Raw genomic sequence first — 19,772 nt, 5'->3', positions numbered from 1 at the left:
TGTGAAGAGAGCAAAGTAGCATTATTATTTATAGCAGTCAGATAGAGAGCATTTATGATTTAAATGGAATTTGTTTGTTTTTGAATGGTTACATTTTCTGCATGTTCATAGCAGTGTTTTAGTAGTAGTATATGTTAATAGTATTGTTACCTGTGTTGTTTATCCTACAGGTGGATGAGGATGCATTTGATGGGTTATCCTCATTGGAAACACTCCACTTGGATGATGACAATATCCTCTCCATACCCTGGACAGCTTTGGCCAAGGTAAGGTTTCCATTACTGGAAGGAGTTACCAGTCAGTATTATTTAATAAACAAAATACACTTTGTGGCAAGTCATTACAAGAGAACAGATAACACCCAAAGTTTCTTTCATGTACAAAGTAGGAGATACATTTTTGTGCAACTTTATAAATCTGCAGCTATGGAGGAAATACTTTTATTTAATTAAAATAAGAGTGGATAGGTTGCAAATTTTCAGTGTTTTACACACTTACTGCTTATTGTACTTTCTTTCATAGCTTATTTAATTAAAATAAGAGTGGATAGGTTGCAAATTTTCAATGTTTTACACACTTACTGCTTATTGTACTTTCTTTCATAGCTAAATCTAATTGATTGGTAAGCAGAGTACTATCATGCAATTAATTAGGCAGTTTGCAATCATGAAACTCCTTGATTAATCTGTCAAACCTATGTCACTGTTAAGCCCGATTATATATTTTTAACTGTCACCAGTCAATCATGTGGAAGAGGGGACAGAACCCTAACATGTAAAGAGGGAGTACCTTCTCAGTGAAAGCTTACCCTTGTAACTTGGACCCCCTCATAATGCCATTTATCATTCAAAACTGTATCTACCCTCCGACCATCTACGATTCTACTTTCCATTGGTTTAAGCATCTCATTCACTAAGTCTCCTTTTACACTCAGAGATCTCTATTTGCCTCTACCAGCTGTCTCATTTTTTCTTTTGAATGAGTCACTAACGCAGTATATTTTGCATGTGGCAGCTGATTTAGACAAGTCTCTCTGCCATACTCGTATTCCTGACTATCTTGGAGATACGCCCAACATTCTTGACCTTTTCCTGACCTCTCTAATCCTTCTGCTTATGCTGTCACCCTTTCTTCTCCGTTGGGCTCCTCTGATCACAATCTCATATCTGTATCTTGTCCTATCACTCCAGTCCCTCCTCAGGATCCCCCTAAGCAAAGGTGCCTCTGGCATTTTGCCTCTGCTAGTTGGGGGAACCTGAGAAGGTATTTTGCTGATTTTCCTTGGAATAACTACTACTTCCGTGTCAGAGAGCCGTCTTTGTGTGCTGAGTGCATAACAGAGGTGATAGTGTCTGGCATGGAGGCGTACATTCCTCACTCTTTTTCTTGACCTAAACCTTCTAAACCTTGGTTTAACACAGCTTGTTCTCGTGCTATACATGATAGAGAGGTGGCCCACAAAAGGTACTTAAGCCTTCCATCACCAGAATCTCATGCACTTTACATTTCTGCCCGGAACCATGCCAAAGTCTGCTTTCCAACTAGCCAAAAACTCCTTCATTAACAAAGTGTCAAAACCTTTCAAGATCTAACTCCCCTCGTGACTTCTGGCATCTAGCCAAAAATATCTATCTCAAAGGTGCTTGCACCTTGCCTAGTCAAACTCTTTTAGTTCTGTCTGTCAACTTCTACCTTTCCTTCTTGCTGGAAGTTTGCCCACATTCAGCCTGTTCCTAAAAAGGGTGACCGTTCTAATCCCTCGGACTACTGTCCTATTGCTTTAATTTCTAGCCTATCTAAAGTTTATGAATCTATCCTCAACATGATGATTCTTAAACATCCATCACTTCACAACCTTCTATCTGATCGCCAGTATGAGTTCCGTCAAGGCTGCTCTACTGGTGATCTTCTGGCTTTCCTTACAGAGTCTTGGTCATCCTCTTTTAGAGATTTTGGTGAAACTTTTGCTGTTGCCTTGGACATATCAAAAGCTTTTGATAGAGTCTGGCACAAAGTTTTGATTTCCAAACTACCCTCCTATGGCTTCCATCCTTCTCTGTAACTTCATCTCAAGTTTCCTTTCTGACCATTCTAATGCTGCTGTGGTAGATGGTCACTGTTCTTCTCCTAAATCTATTAACAGTGGTGTTCCTCAGGGTTCTGTCCTGTCACCCACTCTCTTATTACTATTCATTAATGATCTTCTAAACCAAACTTCTTGTCCTAACCACTCCTACACTGATGATACTATCCTGCACTTTTCCACGTCTTTTCATAGACGTCCAACCCTTCAGGAAGTAAACATTTCACACAGGGAAGCCACAGAACGTTTGACTTCTGATCTTTCTAAAATTTCTGATTGGGGCAGAGCAAACTTGGTATTGTTCAATGCCTCAAAAACTCAATTCCTCCATCTATCAGCTCGACACAACCTTCCAGACAACTATCCCCTCTTTTTCAATGACACTCAACTGTCACCCTCTTCTACACTGAACATCCTCAGTCTGTCCTATACTTATAATCTGAACTGGAGAAACTTCATATCTCATCTCTAGCTAAAACAGCTTCTATGAAGTTAGGTGTTCTGAGACGTCTCTACCAGTTTTTCTCACCCTCCCCCAGCTGCTAACTATGTACAAGGGCCTTATCTGTTCATGTATGGAGTGTGCTTCACATGTCTGGGGGGTTCCACTCATAATGCTCTTCTAGACAGGGTGGAATCAAAAGCTTTTTGTCTCAACAACTCCTCTCCTCTTAACTGACTGTCTTCAGCCTCTCTCTCACTGCTGCAATGTTGCATCTCTAGCTGCCTTCTACCACTATTTTCATGCTAACTGCTCTTCTGATCTTGCTAACTGCATGCCTCCCCTCCTCCCACGGCCTTGCTGCACAAGACTTTCTTCTTTCTCTCACCCCTATTCTGTCCACCTCTCTACCACAAGAGTTAACCAGTATTCTCAATCATTCATCCCTTTCTCTGGTAAACTCTGGAACTCCCTGCATGCTTCTGTATTTCCACCTTTCTATGACTTGAATTACTTCAAGATGGAGGTTTCAAGACACTTAAATTCATGAATTTTTGACTACTGCTTTGACCCTTTTATGGGACTGGCATCTCGGTGGGCATTTTTTTTTTTATTGGATTTTTGTTGCCCTTGGACAGTGTCTCTCCTACATAAAAAAAGAAAAAAAAAATTAGTATTTACTTGACTCAAACCTTAAACATTTTATATCATTTGTTGTCCTTAAATTATGAAGATGGAACACAGCTCTACTGAAACAGGCAGTCAGTCACTATATGTGCCATATGACTGTGCTGTTGTGACACCAAAAGCCAATAAATTTAATTTGTATATTGACACCTTTGTATATGTATGTTATAATAAATTACACACACATAAATCAGTCTAGAAATTGGAATTTACAGATCTCTGGTTAGAGAGCTACTGTTAGAGAGCTACTGGTTTACACCCCATAAATCATTATTCCAATTAAAAAATTTCTTTTCCTTGCCCAGGTGGGAACCCTGACCGAGTTGTCGCTGGACTACAATCGTGTTGGGGTGATCTCGGCAGACAGTCTCCAGACACTTACTGGCCTCCACCAGCTGTCCATTGCTCACAATATCATCAGAGAGCTACCACCAGGAACATTCTCCAATTTCACATCTTTGGAGAGTCTGAACCTGTATGGAAATCAACTTCAAAACATCATTCCAGAAAGTTTAATCGGTCTTCGAAACAGCTTGAAATCACTGAATCTTGGACTAAATCGGCTCAATGAACTACCACAATTTGATTTCCCACTGTTAGAATCACTAGTTCTGTCTAAAAACAACATAACTAGTCTTCCTTCTGATGTTTTTGTTCTACTGCCAGAGCTCAAGATGCTTGACTTGAGTGAGAACCATCTTTCCTTGTTACCTGTTACCCTCCTCCACCCAATAAGAAAACTTTCCACTCTAGATCTCAGCAAAAATCAAATAACAGAAATTCGCCCTGGACAGTTCAATGAATCTTTTATTAATGTTATTAATTTCCAACATAATAAAATACAAGAGATCCCAAGTGAAGCTTTCAGGGATTTGCTCTTCTTGCACACACTAGATCTGAGTCACAACATGATAAGGAGCATCAGTGATGGTGCTTTTCTAAACATTCCACTTATTCACATTCTTCGATTAAATAAGAACATGCTGCCATCATTCAAGAAGGAGTATTTCAAACTTACTATACCAGCACCAAATACAGCATTAAGGATTTTAGACTTGAGTAACAATGATATCACTTTCCTACAGCCTCGTGCCTTTATTTTACATAAAAAACTTACGTGGCTTAGCCTCTCCAACAACAGGCTGACTTTCTTTCCTTCAGAAATTGTGCATGACCTTGTTGATTTGGAATATCTTGATGCTCACAATAACCAGATTGAAAAACTTGAAGACAATGATTTCTCCAACTCAGTACGTCTGCGAGAGCTGAACCTTCAAAACAACCTAATTGCATCAATAGCTGAGACAGCTTTCCAAAATTCAACCCAACTTCAAGATCTCAATTTGAGTCACAACAAAATCCAAGAACTTCCAGAAGATGCCTTTTTGGGTATTGCACGGCTTCATCTGGATCTCAGTCACAATGAACTGATGTCTCTTCCAAAAATGATATTCCAACGGACAAAGATTCACAAGCTTCATTCAGTAAATCTGGCTTATAACCTGTTCGACAAAGTACCTGTGGAGACCTTAAGGCAACAGTACTTCTTCCTATCCTCACTAAATATGGCCCACAACAACATTAGTGGTGTGCCAAGCAATGCTGCTATTCTAGTTAATATAAAGACCCTTGACTTATCATACAACCCTCTCACTCCAGAGGATATATTTACTTTGTTAAATGAACCCAAGACAGTGCGGCATCTGAGTCTTGCAGGCACAAATGTGACAGAGATTCCTGCTATTGAAGCAAGATTTCTGTTATCTTTAAATCTATCAGACAATAATATTATTGAGATCAAAGAATCTTCCTTTCAGTTAACACAAAATCTACAAGAACTTGATGTGTCTAAAAACAAAATACCCAATCTTAGCTATGGGCTGGCTATGGCTTGGCCTAAGATACCTGACCTCAGGAAATTAGATATATCTTATAACCCACTTGCTTATATTGTGCGAGGCGATTTCAACTACCTTGGCAATCTTGAAGTTCTCCGAGCTTCCAATTTGCCTCGAGTGGACCGCATAGAGCGACTTGCCCTTGGGCCCTTACGGTCACTCAGGGAGCTTCACCTGCACACACTGCCCCATATTGCTGTGCTAGATGTGCGTGGCATCCTGGAAGGTCATCCAGGCATGGAAGTAGTGGATATTGAGCTGACTGACCGAGAAGTCCATGATCAACTCCATCCAGCATTCTACCCTAGGCTACGAAGTTTAACTGTCCGAGGTCGCTCTGTGGAAGCTTTATCTGGAGGTGCCTTTGCTGGCATCAATAGCCCAGAGTTGACTATTGGTCTTATTAATACTAATATCAGCAACTTATTGTCAAACTTCTTTTTCCCAGTGCCAATGTCTTCAAAAATTGTGCTAGACATTTCAGATTCTGCCATCACTTCTCTCAGCCCTCAGTTCCTGAGTACTCTGGATTCCAAACAGCGCCATCTGAGCCTCATTGGACTGGATTCCAATCCACTATTTTGTGATTGCAACATTCGTACTCTGAGACGCTGGCTGTTAGGACGGGGGCCCCGAGACAGCCTCTTTAATGTGACTTGTGATGCTCCAGCAAGCCTAAATGGCACAATTTTGACCTCATCAAGTGAGGCAGACCTTACATGTGAAGGTCGACCCACTACCACAACCACAGACCCTCCACTGTTTACAACAACTCGACGTCGGCCAACCACTACAGACAACATCATTACATTTGATGACATGACACATCGAACAAACACTGGTAAGGATAAAAGTGAAGATCTGAAGTCTCCTTCACGTGCAAGTGCTGGGCTCAACATGGACACGGTTATCATTGGTATAGTGGGTGGAGTTGTAGCATTTGTGGCAATACTAATTATCATCATATGCCTTATTCGTCTTCGCTCGGACTCTCAGTACCGTGGAGGTCCCATGGCGGGTCCATTGGCAATGAGAAATCATGGAAATTGTACTTGTCTGAAGCCTCCCCAACCACCTGGCAGCTGGGCCGGCTATCCAGGCCCCTATGCTGCAACGTTGCCCCCACCTCCCTCTTCCCGTGCTGGAACACTGAAAATGCTGCCCCCACCAGCCACACCTATTCCCTCAGCATATGGAACAGTAGGAGCAAACAGTGCACGAGGATATTATCCAAACCACTCCTACTACATGGGTTATCCCCCAGAGAGTGAACATGAACACCGGTAACAAGGCAGTTGGGGCACAGCAGGTTGTTCCTGCTGTGCGTTTGCTTCTGTTCTCAATCAATGTGGCTAGAATGTGCCATCCTTGGGCCTCATCACAGTGCCCTACCCTCTTCAGCCCCACAAAACATGTTCATTCCTTTTGTCTGATGCCACAAGGCATTTCTCACTTTAACAATCTTGGGCTGTTATGTATATATTTTATATACTATGTATGTGCTATGTAATTAAGTATAATGTTTTGAGTGAGGTTAAGAGTATAATAATATTTTCAACTAGAACTAAGGTGTCTCCACAAGTTTTGCAAATAAGACATTGCTATCATGAATGAGCAACATGCCTTGCATATCTTCTGACAGCAACTTCTGACTCAGGCTGACTCAGGCCATGATCTGATTAGCTGCTTACTCGATACTAAAATCATGAAAATATAGTGCAAGGTATTTTTACACTACTGTCACTACTCACTCTGATCATGTCAATCTGAGTTAAGATGTGGAGGTTAATGTACACAGTTTTGTAAAAATATGAATTTTCTGAATATACAATAGGCTTTTTTTTTTTTTTATATGGATGAGACTTTAAACCACTAATAACTTTTATAAATAAAAATTATTGTACAGTGTTCCTTCTAAAACTTCACAGGACAGAACTATGTACCTTACAAGGTAGAATTATCAACTTAATTTTTACTTACAGAAAAAAATGTGCTCTGTTTAATTAAACTTGGGAGAAAACTCATTTCATAATTCATCATCATTTTGGAAAGGCAGCTCCTTGTTGTTGAATGGATTGGATTTATAAACATGTTTGTGTGCAATTTGCTTGTCAGGTTACATATTTCCTAGGAGGATTCTCCTTGGAATACTTTTAGTACTATGACTTTTGTTATATTTATTAACTTATTACTGTACTTATCCTTGCTCTATGCATGACCAAACAAATGTAATTAATTACTTGTCTTCACTTGTTTGATGCATTAATTTTAAGTTTGAACTCTTCACTTACTGGTGCATCTCATAATACTGCACATTCACCTTCCCATTCTCTTTAGTGCATTGTAATATTAACAATTTCCAATTGTGAAAGTTTTGCTTCCATAAAGCAACACACTTAGCATGTACAGTGCATACACAATGTACTTCCTGTGTGCAAATATAGTTTTCTTTCTCTACACATGATACGGAAAAGTGGTAACAGATTATGTACCACAAAGCAAACCTAATGCTGGTGTTTTACTAGGTAGTTGTTGCAAACACACACAAGCTAATTTGTTCTTTTGTGATGAATCTGCATGTTAGGTGTCACGCAGGTATGTGTATCAAGTGTTGAATCAGGTTATCAGTGAGCAGAATGAACTGTTCTACTGCACCTTTAGCAAATGTAATTAATTCACTTCACCATATACTACCTGCAGCAGGTGTAATGTACAGTACTGGACATGCTGCTCAGTGAACTTACTTAAGGTAAATATAATGAACTATGTACCAGATCATTAGCAAGTGACAATTCACACATTGCTTTGCATGTATATATACATGACTTGTATTATATCAGTGTTGTGTTGTACATGACTTGTATTATATCAGTGTTGTGTATTAAGTGCAGTCAATTAATGCAGCTTATGATGGGAGCAGTTCAGTACATACTTGAACTGTAGCTTGTATAATGTGCTCCACACTGTGTAATGACTTGTTTCTAAGGCCATCAAACCAGCTTGCTACTGGTCATATTCCCATAGCTTGTCTTGGCATCTCAGTGGTTTTGAATTTAATCTTCAAAATGTACACTTTTCTTATTCATTCATCATTATTTTAATAAAGAGTGCTGGAATGGTTGTTACCAATGTGATGTGCTAAATAACATGCAGAGAAACATTAGTGCTATGTGAATCAGCCATCCATGTAGGTAAAACTGATCTACTCCCCTGTAGGTGGTGGCTTATGCCTTATCACACAACATTAATAGATGCTCCATTTGATATAAGCATCTGCAGATGATAGTGTGTTGTTACACATCACACTCATTAACAATGGTCATCAACAACTACACCTATGCTTAATGTATCAAAAATTAAAATTCCCATGAAGAATGCTTTCCATCCAGTATATCATTACAGCTATTTAGTTGAATACCAGTTATGAATGACAGACAATATATATGCCCTTGCCATATTCATAACAGTGGTACAATGCTTTGAATGTCTGATCATTAGCATGCTGGATGAGAAAATACCAGCTGTTAACAGTGAACTACCTAACTTCTGGCACTCATTTAAAAAAATAATTACTCCTGCATACAATGTCTTACTGTATAAAACAGGGTCCAAATTAATGTCAATAGCCGCAAAGTTCAGTGAATCATGTTCACTGCTTACCTCACTTAAAACTCAATGCCTGTTGTGTGTCCAAGTTCACTATTCTTTGCATATCCCCACCTTACTCAACCAAAGCCATGCCTCTGCTCTGATTGTTAAGCCACAGCCTTCATCTTGGGGCCACACCAACTCCTCTCATGCAATCTGAAATGGCAAAAGCTGTCTTACTTCAGAGTTGCTAAAATATTCTCGCAATATATTATCTACTGAACTGTATATGATGAATTATTTTTCTTGGGAAATGACCATCTTATTGGAGTTTACTGTGTATGTATAATATGCATAGTGCTTTATGGTATATATAATTCACTTTCCAAACAGGAAAGACTGTACTTACATAGACACTGTACCACACTTGTTTTGACTGTTTTGAGTATTTTGTTTATTACCACTGTCGCAGCAGCTACAAATATCAAGGTTGCTAAAATATTTTTGTACAATGACTTTAATAAAAGATTTTTTATTTTATTTTTTTATTTACATTTGATGTGACCACTGCTTTAACATCTGTTAAGTGACTGCTTCCTAACACATGAGACATCAACATCAAGTTATAATTTAGTCCATTATTATTTGGCAATCACTTACTGAAAATAAAAACAATAAAAAGACGAACACCAGATACAAACCTGAAAGTTACATAACAATGTGATGCTATTCCTGTGGAGGTTTAAATGTCTCAGAAAAGAATGAGAGACAACAGCTGTTGATAAGTGTTGAAATATTACATTTCATACCTTCACAAAATATAAAAATGAGTTCAGAAAAATTATGGCACTACAATACTGGATGACCTTCCCTCTTAAAATAACAGTACAGAATTAGGGTTCTCTTACCTGATGGGGCCTCTAACCAGTGTCCAACCTACAACTGCCATTGGGAGGAAATAAGTCAGGTACTTCAGTCTAGTGAGCAGTACAGTACAATAATTAAACTAGATATATGGTGTGTGGTAAACACCAGTTGCAATCAAGTCTAGAAGGAAAAAAATAGAGAAAGGAAGGAAGATACAAGAATAATGTGGATTTAAAAAACTATGGATGTAGTTCATTTTCCAAAAAAGAAAAGCTTAAACTTGAAAACTGTCAAAATACAGGATTAAACTACATCCTGAGGTAATGAATTCCACTTCTGAATTACCCATCAGGAGAAGAATCTTGATATTCCTAAATGAGTATCTTGAGCTTGGATTTTAAACCTAGGTATATTCTCTGTCACCGACTGCTGGAAGCAGTGAATACACTATCTGCTTGGATAACCGAGACCATGAAAATGCAATAACAGTATATAAAAATCGTCTCATTCTATCCTTACCAGTGCAGGTTGAGTCTGTGACATCAATCATCATAAGGTACCCATATCAGTCTGAATTAACTTCTGTTTGCCTATGCTGTATTAACTCAAGTAGTTTTAAATCCCTGAGGAAACCTAAGTTCCACACAGGAGATACAAAATCAAGGGCAGGTAAGTTATCAGAGAAATGTTCTGAGATGTACAAAGTGGACATGAAGTAGGGAAACTGGCAAGCAGTAGATTGAATTAAATTGGATGCTATTCTTTAACCAAAGGGAGTCTTACATGGTCATGTAACTTCAGTTTAAGTCTACAGTGATACCTATATCAGTATGGGATGAACAGCACTTTATACAAACATTACTGAGGAAATATATTACGGTTTCTCTGCCTCTCCTTTATGTCTCTGTCGTTCTGAATCAGTCTTGTTCTAACTTGACTCATGCACTTGGAAAACGAGGTCAAATTGATATGAGACAAATTAATGATCAGATGACCTCAATACCAAAGGTCACAATACTAAGTGACATGCACCCCCGCATTCCATCCACGCAAGGTACCCATATAATTTATCAGTGTTGCGAGATGACAAATGTGTAGGGTGCCATTATGCGTATATCCAATGATGACTTACCTTACACATGAAGGAGTGGAGGAGCCTGGTAGTAGTGGTGCGGCGGCGTGGGTTGGTGGCAACAGGTCAGCGCACTCGTCTTCCTCCTCTGACCACGGGTGGAGGAACTGCGACAGCGCTGCCAACTTAGAAAGACTGAAGCGATACTCGAGCAGAGCGGGTTCGACCATCAATACAGCGAAGCGATGGCTCCCTCACCTCACGCCTCCTGTCTGAAGAGGTAAGACCCGTGAGGTACACATCGAAGTAGTATGAGAGAGAGAGAGAGAGAGAGAGAGAGAGAGAGAGAGAGAGAGAGAGAGAGAGAGAAGCATGGGCAATATCGGAAATAGGTTTTTCACTTAAGGCTGAAGTAAAGAATATTTGGATATCTTGATACTACTAAAGCTTTCATCGTGAACTTTAGCGTCACGGGAAGCAAGGTTAGCGCTAGATAACGTACACCGCACAAGCCTGGCCAAGACTGCAAAAACCCAAGGTTTAGAAACTACGCCTCGTTCGTCATTGTTCTTGGCAAGTTGTAATGATGTGCTCTTGAGATGTGAAAAAGAGAGGCTTGTTAACTTATATTAAATTTCCTAGTTGTGTCCAAATAATAAGCAATTGTCTTTTTCATTTAATTCAAGACACAATCGAACAGTATACGTGCCAATATACAGACGAAAAATTAATGGAAACCTCTATGCTGAACGTGAAAACTAAAATAATATAGCAGGGGTGACTCATTACCAGTAATTTATGTGAATGGCTCGTAGAATGATCATATGAAATGAATGCCTGTCTCACTGTTATAAAACTGAAGGTGAATGTGGAACTGCCAACAAAACAAACAGCAAAGCATACCAAGAGGACGAGTAGCGACTGACTGACGTTACCAACTATATAAAACCAAATGAGAGAAGCTCGAATGTAAACGCACAACATAGACCCCTAGGAAGGAAAACTAGTTAACAAGTATTGACCTGTTCACTGCTCATTAGATAGGATGACATGATAACTTGATGCTTCCCGGCGGTGACATCTTCCCAACCACTTAGGAGCAGCTGCCACACACTGAGAGGGGAAACAAAGTATGAATGCCAATGTATGTGTCAAATAGGAACTTGAAAGACTCAAGATTGTTTGATGGTTCGTTGCATCCTGAAATAAATAACGTCAAATCAGTGTTAATCTCAGAATATTAAAAGAGAAACTGAACATAAGCTTCAATTCTTGCTTATCCTTCCTTTTCGATTATCATTACTGCAAACATTAAAATTCTGAATATAGAATCATGGAGAGAGAGAGAGAGAGAGAGAGAGAGAGAGAGAGAGAGAGAGAGAGAGAGAGAGAGAGAGAGAGAGAGAGAGAGAGAGAGACCTGTAGGAAAAAAAAAAAATTGTCTTAGCACCTGCTGACTGTGAATTCATGTGGCAGAAGGCATGGAAATAAGTGTATACTCAGGAATGTGTGCATGTATATTTTTCCAGTGTGATATGACTTAAAATCGAAAAAAAGAAAAAAAATATACAATATACAGTGATACAAATATAATACAAAATCCAGCATCAATATCAGTGCTCTAAAACATTACTCTAGCCATCATTACTGGCAATGATTAATAAAATGGTATATTTATACTTCATAATTCGCTTACAACTAAAACTAATAACTTCTCGATAGCATGCAGTAATGAATTTCCCTCCTCAACGTATGGTTTAATTTTGCGGCATTGGCTTGTCCGTCGAAGGGATAATTTAATACATGCACTCATAAATTAACCCGTATAAAATTTCCCTTCGTATTGACATCAAATGCAAAGCGCACCATTAATATCAGTCATGCATGAGAGGCGTGATAAAGGCGCTCCATTTCAGTATGACTTAATATTTATGAGCACTCATGATAAATAGCTTACGGCACTTATAAAGAACATGATTCACCTCGCTCCATAAGTCTCACTGTGCTACATAAGTGAGTGCCGCTTTGAGTTGAGTTGAGAGCCTTAATGATGACCGGGTCGTGTCAATAGGAGAAAAGCAAAGTGTTAGCGGAATGAATATAAGGTGCTGTATGGTATGGCAATCCGTAAATAAACGGCTCTCCAGTCAATTACACCCATTAATAGGTTTCTTTATTATCCAGACGGAGAACGGGTCACGTCAATAGGAAGAGTTAAGGGTTAGGAGATGAGAGGATCGTCGGGTATGAAGTGCAGTCAGCTATGGTGTTATGTTAGTATATACTCGTAAATGGCTCTCACCTGCCAAAGGGTCGGTCACACCTCACGAACTAAAATATTCAGATGGTAGTGTTGGTATGAATGCTTCTCCTGTTCCTTTTTGCGCCATGCACTTTCTTTTATTAATCATTCGCTCTCTGTCAAGTGATCGACCTCAAAATGGGCGTCACTTAGCGTTTGCCTATGTTTATCCAAGGCATGGTGTAATTAGCTAGAGTTCCTTTTTATTGAGGTTCTAATTAGTGGGAGGCGAAGATGCACTCGCCTACCTGCTAAGCCACACCGGTATGGGAACAGAAAAGAGAACTAAGACACGAAGGGATGAAGAAAGGAAGAAAGAAAAATCGGTGGATGAAAATGGAACTTAGAAAAGAAATCAAGAAAATGTCAGTGGAGAGACACAGGTAATACTTTTGGAGATTTCTATCAGTCTAACACGGCTACTACTATTTGTACTACTACTTCTACTACGTATTACTATGTACTTCTACTACGTCCAACAACAACAACAACAACAACAACAACAACAACAACAACAACAACAACAACAACAACAACAACAACAACAACAACAACAACAACAACAACAACAACAACAACAACAACAACAACAACAACAACAACAACAACAACAACAACAACAACAACAACAACAACAACAACAACAACAACAACAACAACAACAACAACAACAACAACAACTACTACTACTACTACTACTACTACTACTACTACTACTACTACTACTACTACTACTACTACTACTACTACTACTACTACTACTACTACTACTACTTCTACTACTACAACGAGTTAATTGATCTATGCTGAAGAGCTTTGAAGTAATCGATGTTTACAGCAGTAATAAGTGAAGGAGGTGTATGAAGTGGCAAAAACTGAAGACAAAGAATGTAGATAAATACCGCATTGCTATTGACGTGAAAAAAAAGAAAAAAAGAAAAACAATCATCTTAACGATCAAGCTCCTATTAGACTACGCAGAATGTGTTGCGTATCGTTTGTTTTGTGTGCAAACTATATGTATAGTGTTGATGAACTTCCTGTTAAGCTAGATTAGTTTCAATTGTTGCCAGAAATTGCGTTCCTTTTCTTTGTATAAGGATGATTACTAAATGTCACTCAAGCTGATAGAAGCGCGCACACACACAAACAAGCATATACAGAGAGAGAGAGAGAGTCGTACCGTCATTCGTCACCTCACTCTATGATAACAGATACGTTATCGGAACAAGAGCAGCTTTACCTTGGGTTTGTCTTTGTCACATGGGGCACGTACTCTGTTGCTGAGAATGCAAAGTGCAGCAGAAAGCGACGCAATGACCTGATGCCCTGAAGTGCAAGTGAAGTGTCTAGTACTGGTGGTCACTATATTATGAGAGGATGGAAGTACTCGTAGTAGTAAACAAAACATGCTTGTCAAAGGTAAGCGGTATGGGACGTCCTGAGGTCTCGGCTGTGCGCGGTGCAATTAAGTGTTGGTCTGTTGGATGGCTATATGGTTCAGTTTGAAGCTCGAGATGTGTATCGCTCTGTCTCTTCTTGTTCCGCAGAGCCTCGAAGTTTTTGTCGACTCAGACGGTTGATTGCTATGACAGGAAATGGCCACAAGATGGATTCTGAATGTACAAAAGGAGGAAATGTCTAGAGGAACATACTCAGCATACAATGGGTGGCGGGGTATCAAAGGGACAAGATGAGTTTGGATTGTGGTTCTGTAAATGAGATCGAGTCTTTCCCCACTCCAGTAGTCTTTACAATGCAGAGATTTTTTTATTATAATTTTTCATTGAAAGTATGAGAAAACACTGTATTTGCTCACTGGTGCGCGATCGGTGATGATACATCTAGTTTACAATTCCCTTCTTTGGTGAACGGAGTTTGTCAGAGCCATGTATCCTCTAAACGTCCTTGAAATGTCTCCTCCAGAACTAAATTTATAGAAATATTCACCATAGCTGAATGCAATTAAGAATAATTATGGCAGTTCATTTACAAACTTCCCAACTAAGTAGTGTATAGTGATGAAACTCCGTCCATTCTTTTGAAGAAACGTAATCACTAAACTGATCAAACTACTGCTATTCAAAATTGCAATATTATTTACTTCTGTTGCATGGAGAACTGAAAGCTACATCTTGATTGGTTTCTAAGACAGGAAATTTACAAAACTTGCCAAATTCTCCTCTTGCATGTCAAGGTCTCGACCTTAGATGGAGCTGTTCTACAAATTTCTCTAACCTTTTCTGCAGTCACGCAGTCAGCACAGTCACGCTCATTACCTGATGGCAGCTTACTTGTGAACTAGTTTCCGCCTGTCTCTCTATTAACTTTGTATTTCACGAGTTTGAGCTTGTTGCTGTGTGTCTTAGCGAAGCTCGTGTACTGCTATAATCAAATAATCATCCTATTTATCGCGTCTTTTATTCATCTGAAAGGTTCTTTAAGGTCGCAATACACCATTTTTCTTTCGAAGGAGAGCAAAATGAGAGGTTTCCAAGTTGTACGATAGATGTCTTGAGGCAAGAAACACTGCAGTCATTCTTCACTATACTGACTAATGAATCTATTTCATAAACCGCTGACCAAAGTTGGCTCAAGCTAAATAAACACGCTTACACTCGACAGGGACTTCGGGCCGATCATAAGTATCGCCAGGGCGTGCGGCTGCTGGCCACTGAGGAACGGTGTCAAGGCGAAGGACCGAGAAGACAACGACCCGACGGTGGCGTGGAGGGAGGACAAGGCAGCGACGTATGGACAGTGGCAGGAGATGAGTTGGACGTCCTTCTTTCCTTACTACACCATTCTCGTCATGATCTGTTTCCTTCTCAACCTCACCTTCCACGTCTACAACACTGCTGTGCTCATGAGCGACTCTAGGTGGGAAAAGAGAGCAACGTACTTATTATGTCTTGGTCCTCAGTATAAAAATATAATAATTGATAATTCGCTGTTTCTCCGATAACTCCATGAATTGTACAGATATTTGCATGCCTAACACAAGTCACATTGTACCAAATCTCCGGTATGTTCCGTATGCTATGAATGCAAGTGAAAGCAGAAGTGAGACAACTGTCACCGGGTATATATATTTTTTTCTAGAATTGAATGGAGATTATTATAATTTAATGAGCACTGGCTGTACAGAACACAGGCACCAGGTAATTATGTTAGATCATCTATGACTTATGGACATTCAGTAACATTTATAGTTGAGCGTTATTTGGGCGTGGCTTGTAACGGATGTAACTTTGTTCAATGCGTAAACTGCCCTTTGCAGAAGAAGAAGAAGAAAAAAAAAAAAAAAAATGGAGCAACCCTTCATTATTCTAATCCCAAATTAACACGTCAAAAGATCCATTGATAACGTAGAAAGAACGACGAATACTCTTAACACTACAACATAATGTACACACGCAACTTTCATAATGCAACAATAGCAGGACTGTTGGACATATCCTTTGCATTTCTCCCTCGATATTCTGTGGCAGCCTGAACGCGTCGGAGATGTTGGTAAGCATGCCTTGGATCGCTTACCTTAGCTTGCCCATCCTCACCAGTCTGCTGCTGTTGACGCGAGCTCGTAAGTACTCCTTCGGCACACTCCTGCCTAGGTCTTCAACAAGGTCTAGTAGTTCTCTCAAAGAATTTTGGCTCAAGCTGTTGCCACATTCTGCTGATAATGGAAATAAAGGTTAAAGTTGTAAAATCTTAACGTTCAACTACATAATGTAAGACACATTTTCTGAAATTGCTAGCTTCATGCTTTCCTCTTCCCCCCCAAACCTCCCATGACATCGCTACTCAGTACCATCTACTGCTTACTCGCATCTTTACTGTCCAACTTACTAACACAAGAGTTAACGCCTTTCACTAGTAAATTTTGTGTTTATTTTTATTTCACCTTCCTAAAATGTGAACTACATCAGTTTGAAGACAGGTACTCCTTAAAGCTTAGTTGCTTTAACCCATTCGGAATTTTTCTCTACTCAGCTTTTTGGGAAAACGGCCATTAAGCGCATTTTATTATTTTTGTTGTAGCCTTTGAATGTAAAAAAAAAAAAAAAAAAAATACAGATAACGTGGCTGATCTTCTCTGCCGCTGGAAGTTCCTGGAGGAGCGCTTGAACCAGGTTATGACGTGTCGGCCCAAACAGCGATACCCCGTCTTCGTACTGATTGCCTACGTTTGCGTCGCTGTGTTTTCCCTCGGAATCCTGATATACCAGTTACTGCAAAATCCACATGCATCGTATTATTGGGGTAACGTATGGTGCTCGTGTGTGTGTGTGTGTGTGTGTGTGTGTGTGTGTGTGTGTGTACGGAGAGAGAGAGAGAGAGAGAGAGAGAGAGAGAGAGAGAGAGAGAGAGAGAGAGAGAGAATTATTTGGCAGTAATGTGGGTGCCTCCCTGAAGGCAATCTGCTGCCGGCGGACTGGGCGTGGGTGGGGTACGCAGGGCAGCACCTGATGGTGGTACCCACGTGGTCCAGCATCTTTGTGAGTGAGGCGCTCGTCGTCATTATCGCTCACCACTTCTCTTCCTACTACGCTGTCCTCAACCATTGCCTGCACAACCTATGCAGTTCCTTCACGCCAAAGGTTAGATACAATACTCTCGTCATGTACTAGCGCGAGCCTGTGTGTATGTGGAGTCAAGTGATGAATTTGACGAAAAACGTAATTTTAGGAAGACCTCTTCACCAAATCTTCAACAGAGTGATGAGATCTGAGACTACGGAATAACTACGTTCTACACATACAAGGTAACAGATTAAAAGAACATTTTCCTCCTTGATTCCAGACAAGTGGAGGCAGGATGGCAAGTTCTCTACAAAGGACAAAGTCAGCGAGTCTGACACCCAATCACCGGCCACCACAAATGGACTGTGTTTATCATTTCATTGATAAAGACTTTCAGGAACAGTTTCACCAAGCATTGGTTCTGCGTGAGAGTGTGGGCGACCTTCTCGACACCTTCAATGCCGTCTTCTCCCCAATCGTGCTAGCCAGCTTATCCATGCTGACCATCGTCACCGTCGCTCTCTTCCCGCTAGTCATGAAGGTTGACACAGACGTGATCTGTCTCCAAAGTGTGGCAAATACTATATTTCACTTATTTACGTATCTTTAAAAATGTCACCGAAATATAAACGAAATCAAGACAAAATTAGGCATAAAATGTGAACAAATATGGAGATAAAGGAACGTATGAATAAGGTTGATGATATTAATTGTTTTTTTTTTTAACTGCATACAGAGTGGATCCCTCACACACACAGTCGGGTACCTGGTGGTCGCTGTCTCGGGCGTCATCCGCCTCATTGTCATCGTCATGGGACAGGCGTGTGTCCATGACCAGGCCTCCACCACCCGCGGCGTGGTGAGGCGATCAACACAATTATGAATTGATCATATATTTACTGTGTCGGTTGTAACGCACTCTCTCTCTCTCTCTCTCTCTCTCTCTCTCTCTCTCTCTCTCTCTCTCTCTCTCTCTCTTGCTCTTTCTCGTTTTCTCTCTTTTTTCCTTCTCCTCATCTTTCTTCGTTTTTCTTCTTAAGAGTAAAAAAATCGACGGAGGGCCACACAATTGTAGCGCAGTCAACATGCATGACGCGTGCGGGAGTTGTTCAGGTGAAAATAAATCTACAATAGGAAGCAAAATGTGACTTCCCAATTCATGACCTATTCCCTCCAACGCGGACATAAAACAATAATTCCCACTACATCACCCCCTCCTCTGGTCTTCATCTCAGTCCATAAATTTTCGTCACGAGTTCACATTCCAATGAAATTTTAAAGCGCCAAGACTGCAAACAAACAATAGCGTCCATTGCTGAGCGTCTTGAGTTATGAGACACTCTGTGGTGATGACATCTAATTCCACATGTAATGACTGAACTCAAAGAGAAACCAAGAAATTAGCTATTTGACTGCTGGGCACATGATGAGGATTTTTTTTTTTTTTTTCAGTTGCTGCATATGATCCCAGTCAGTCATCCATGGGGGAACAAAATGATGATGCTGAATGATACACTGTTTGAATGGCACGTTAAACTTTTTTTACACAAGGAAATGTAGCACCGTAAAAGTTGCAAGTGGTTGGACATCAGATGAGTCCCGGGATATGAAAACTTGACCCGATGGAATAAGATAAATTCTTGGCTCAAAATATGTGCCAGATACAGTATACGAGTATTCAAGCCTAAAAGGAGGATTAATTGTATTGCCGAAGCCCACGGTGACCCCCACACCCACCCACACACACATACACACACACACACTAACGCCATCAATAAGAGAGAGAGAGAGAGAGAGAGAGAGAGAGAGAGAGAGAGAGAGAGAGAGAGAGAGAGAGAGAGAGAGAGAGAGAGAGAGAGAGAGAGAGAGAGAGAGAGAGACCGTGAACTCCTTCCTCCTTCCCGGCACAGGTAAGCAAGATGCAGGTAAGAGTGGCCATGGCTGGGGAGGGCCACGTGTTACTGGCCGCCGCCTTGGAGCACCTGGCGGCTACCCAGGATGCGGGAATCAGTGCGTGGAGCTGCTTCACCGTCACGCGGGGCACACTCCTTACCATTGCTTCCTTCATCGCCTCCTATATAATCATCATTCTGCAGTTCTCGTGAGCCTCGGAAGGTTCACAGGTTCTGCAGTTTTTTTTTTTTTTTTGTTCTTCCTACGTGTTCCGTTGTAATACTTAGCCTTAACTGAATTACACACGAATTACGTGATGATATCTTATTGCTGTTCAGTGAAGTGTGGTATTTCTTGCACCGCCTGTTCTGTATGTCATCTGTGTTATTTTCTGGCTATAAAGTGATACACAGAGTA

At 40.3% G+C, this 19,772-nt stretch overlaps 2 protein-coding genes across 5 annotated transcripts in view; both read left to right on the top strand.

Annotated features, from left to right (window-relative positions):
* Positions 1-9,232, top strand: part of LOC135106837 (chaoptin-like) — a 114,029-nt gene extending 104,797 nt beyond the window's left edge. For all 4 annotated transcript variants that reach the window (XM_064016197.1, XM_064016196.1, XM_064016198.1 and 1 more), the window contains 2 exons: positions 171-266; positions 3,518-9,232. In XM_064016197.1, the coding sequence (XP_063872267.1) occupies positions 171-266; positions 3,518-6,397 (2,976 nt within the window). In that variant the 3' untranslated portion in view covers positions 6,398-9,232. The remainder of the gene's footprint in view (positions 1-170; positions 267-3,517) is intronic.
* Positions 9,233-15,684: 6,452 nt separating this feature from the next.
* LOC135106840 (uncharacterized) lies at positions 15,685-18,775 on the top strand. Its single transcript, XM_064016204.1, has 5 exons — positions 15,685-15,819; positions 16,431-16,522; positions 17,017-17,540; positions 17,743-18,003; positions 18,199-18,775. Exons 3-5 carry the CDS (start codon positions 17,409-17,411, stop codon positions 18,343-18,345), a joined length of 540 nt encoding a protein of 179 aa, XP_063872274.1. The 5' UTR covers positions 15,685-15,819; positions 16,431-16,522; positions 17,017-17,408; the 3' UTR covers positions 18,346-18,775.
* Positions 18,776-19,772: the final 997 nt, after the last annotated feature.

Source organism: Scylla paramamosain, chromosome 14 (genome assembly GCF_035594125.1).
Source record: "Scylla paramamosain isolate STU-SP2022 chromosome 14, ASM3559412v1, whole genome shotgun sequence".
NCBI classification, from domain to species: domain Eukaryota; kingdom Metazoa; phylum Arthropoda; class Malacostraca; order Decapoda; family Portunidae; genus Scylla; species Scylla paramamosain.
Note: the sequence above shows the minus strand (reverse complement) of the source record. Positions and strands in the feature narration are given on the sequence as shown.

Excerpts from the sequence above, each read along its gene's own strand:
- LOC135106840 (XM_064016204.1), top strand. The coding sequence starts at position 17,409 with ATGGTGGTACCCACGTGGTCCAGCATCTTTGTGAGTGAGGCGCTCGTC. Across the intron at positions 17,541-17,742 it reads GCAGTTCCTTCACGCCAAAG|ACAAGTGGAGGCAGGATGGC; the intron begins GTTAGATACAAT and ends CCTTGATTCCAG. Across the intron at positions 18,004-18,198 it reads TCTTCCCGCTAGTCATGAAG|AGTGGATCCCTCACACACAC; the intron begins GTTGACACAGAC and ends AACTGCATACAG.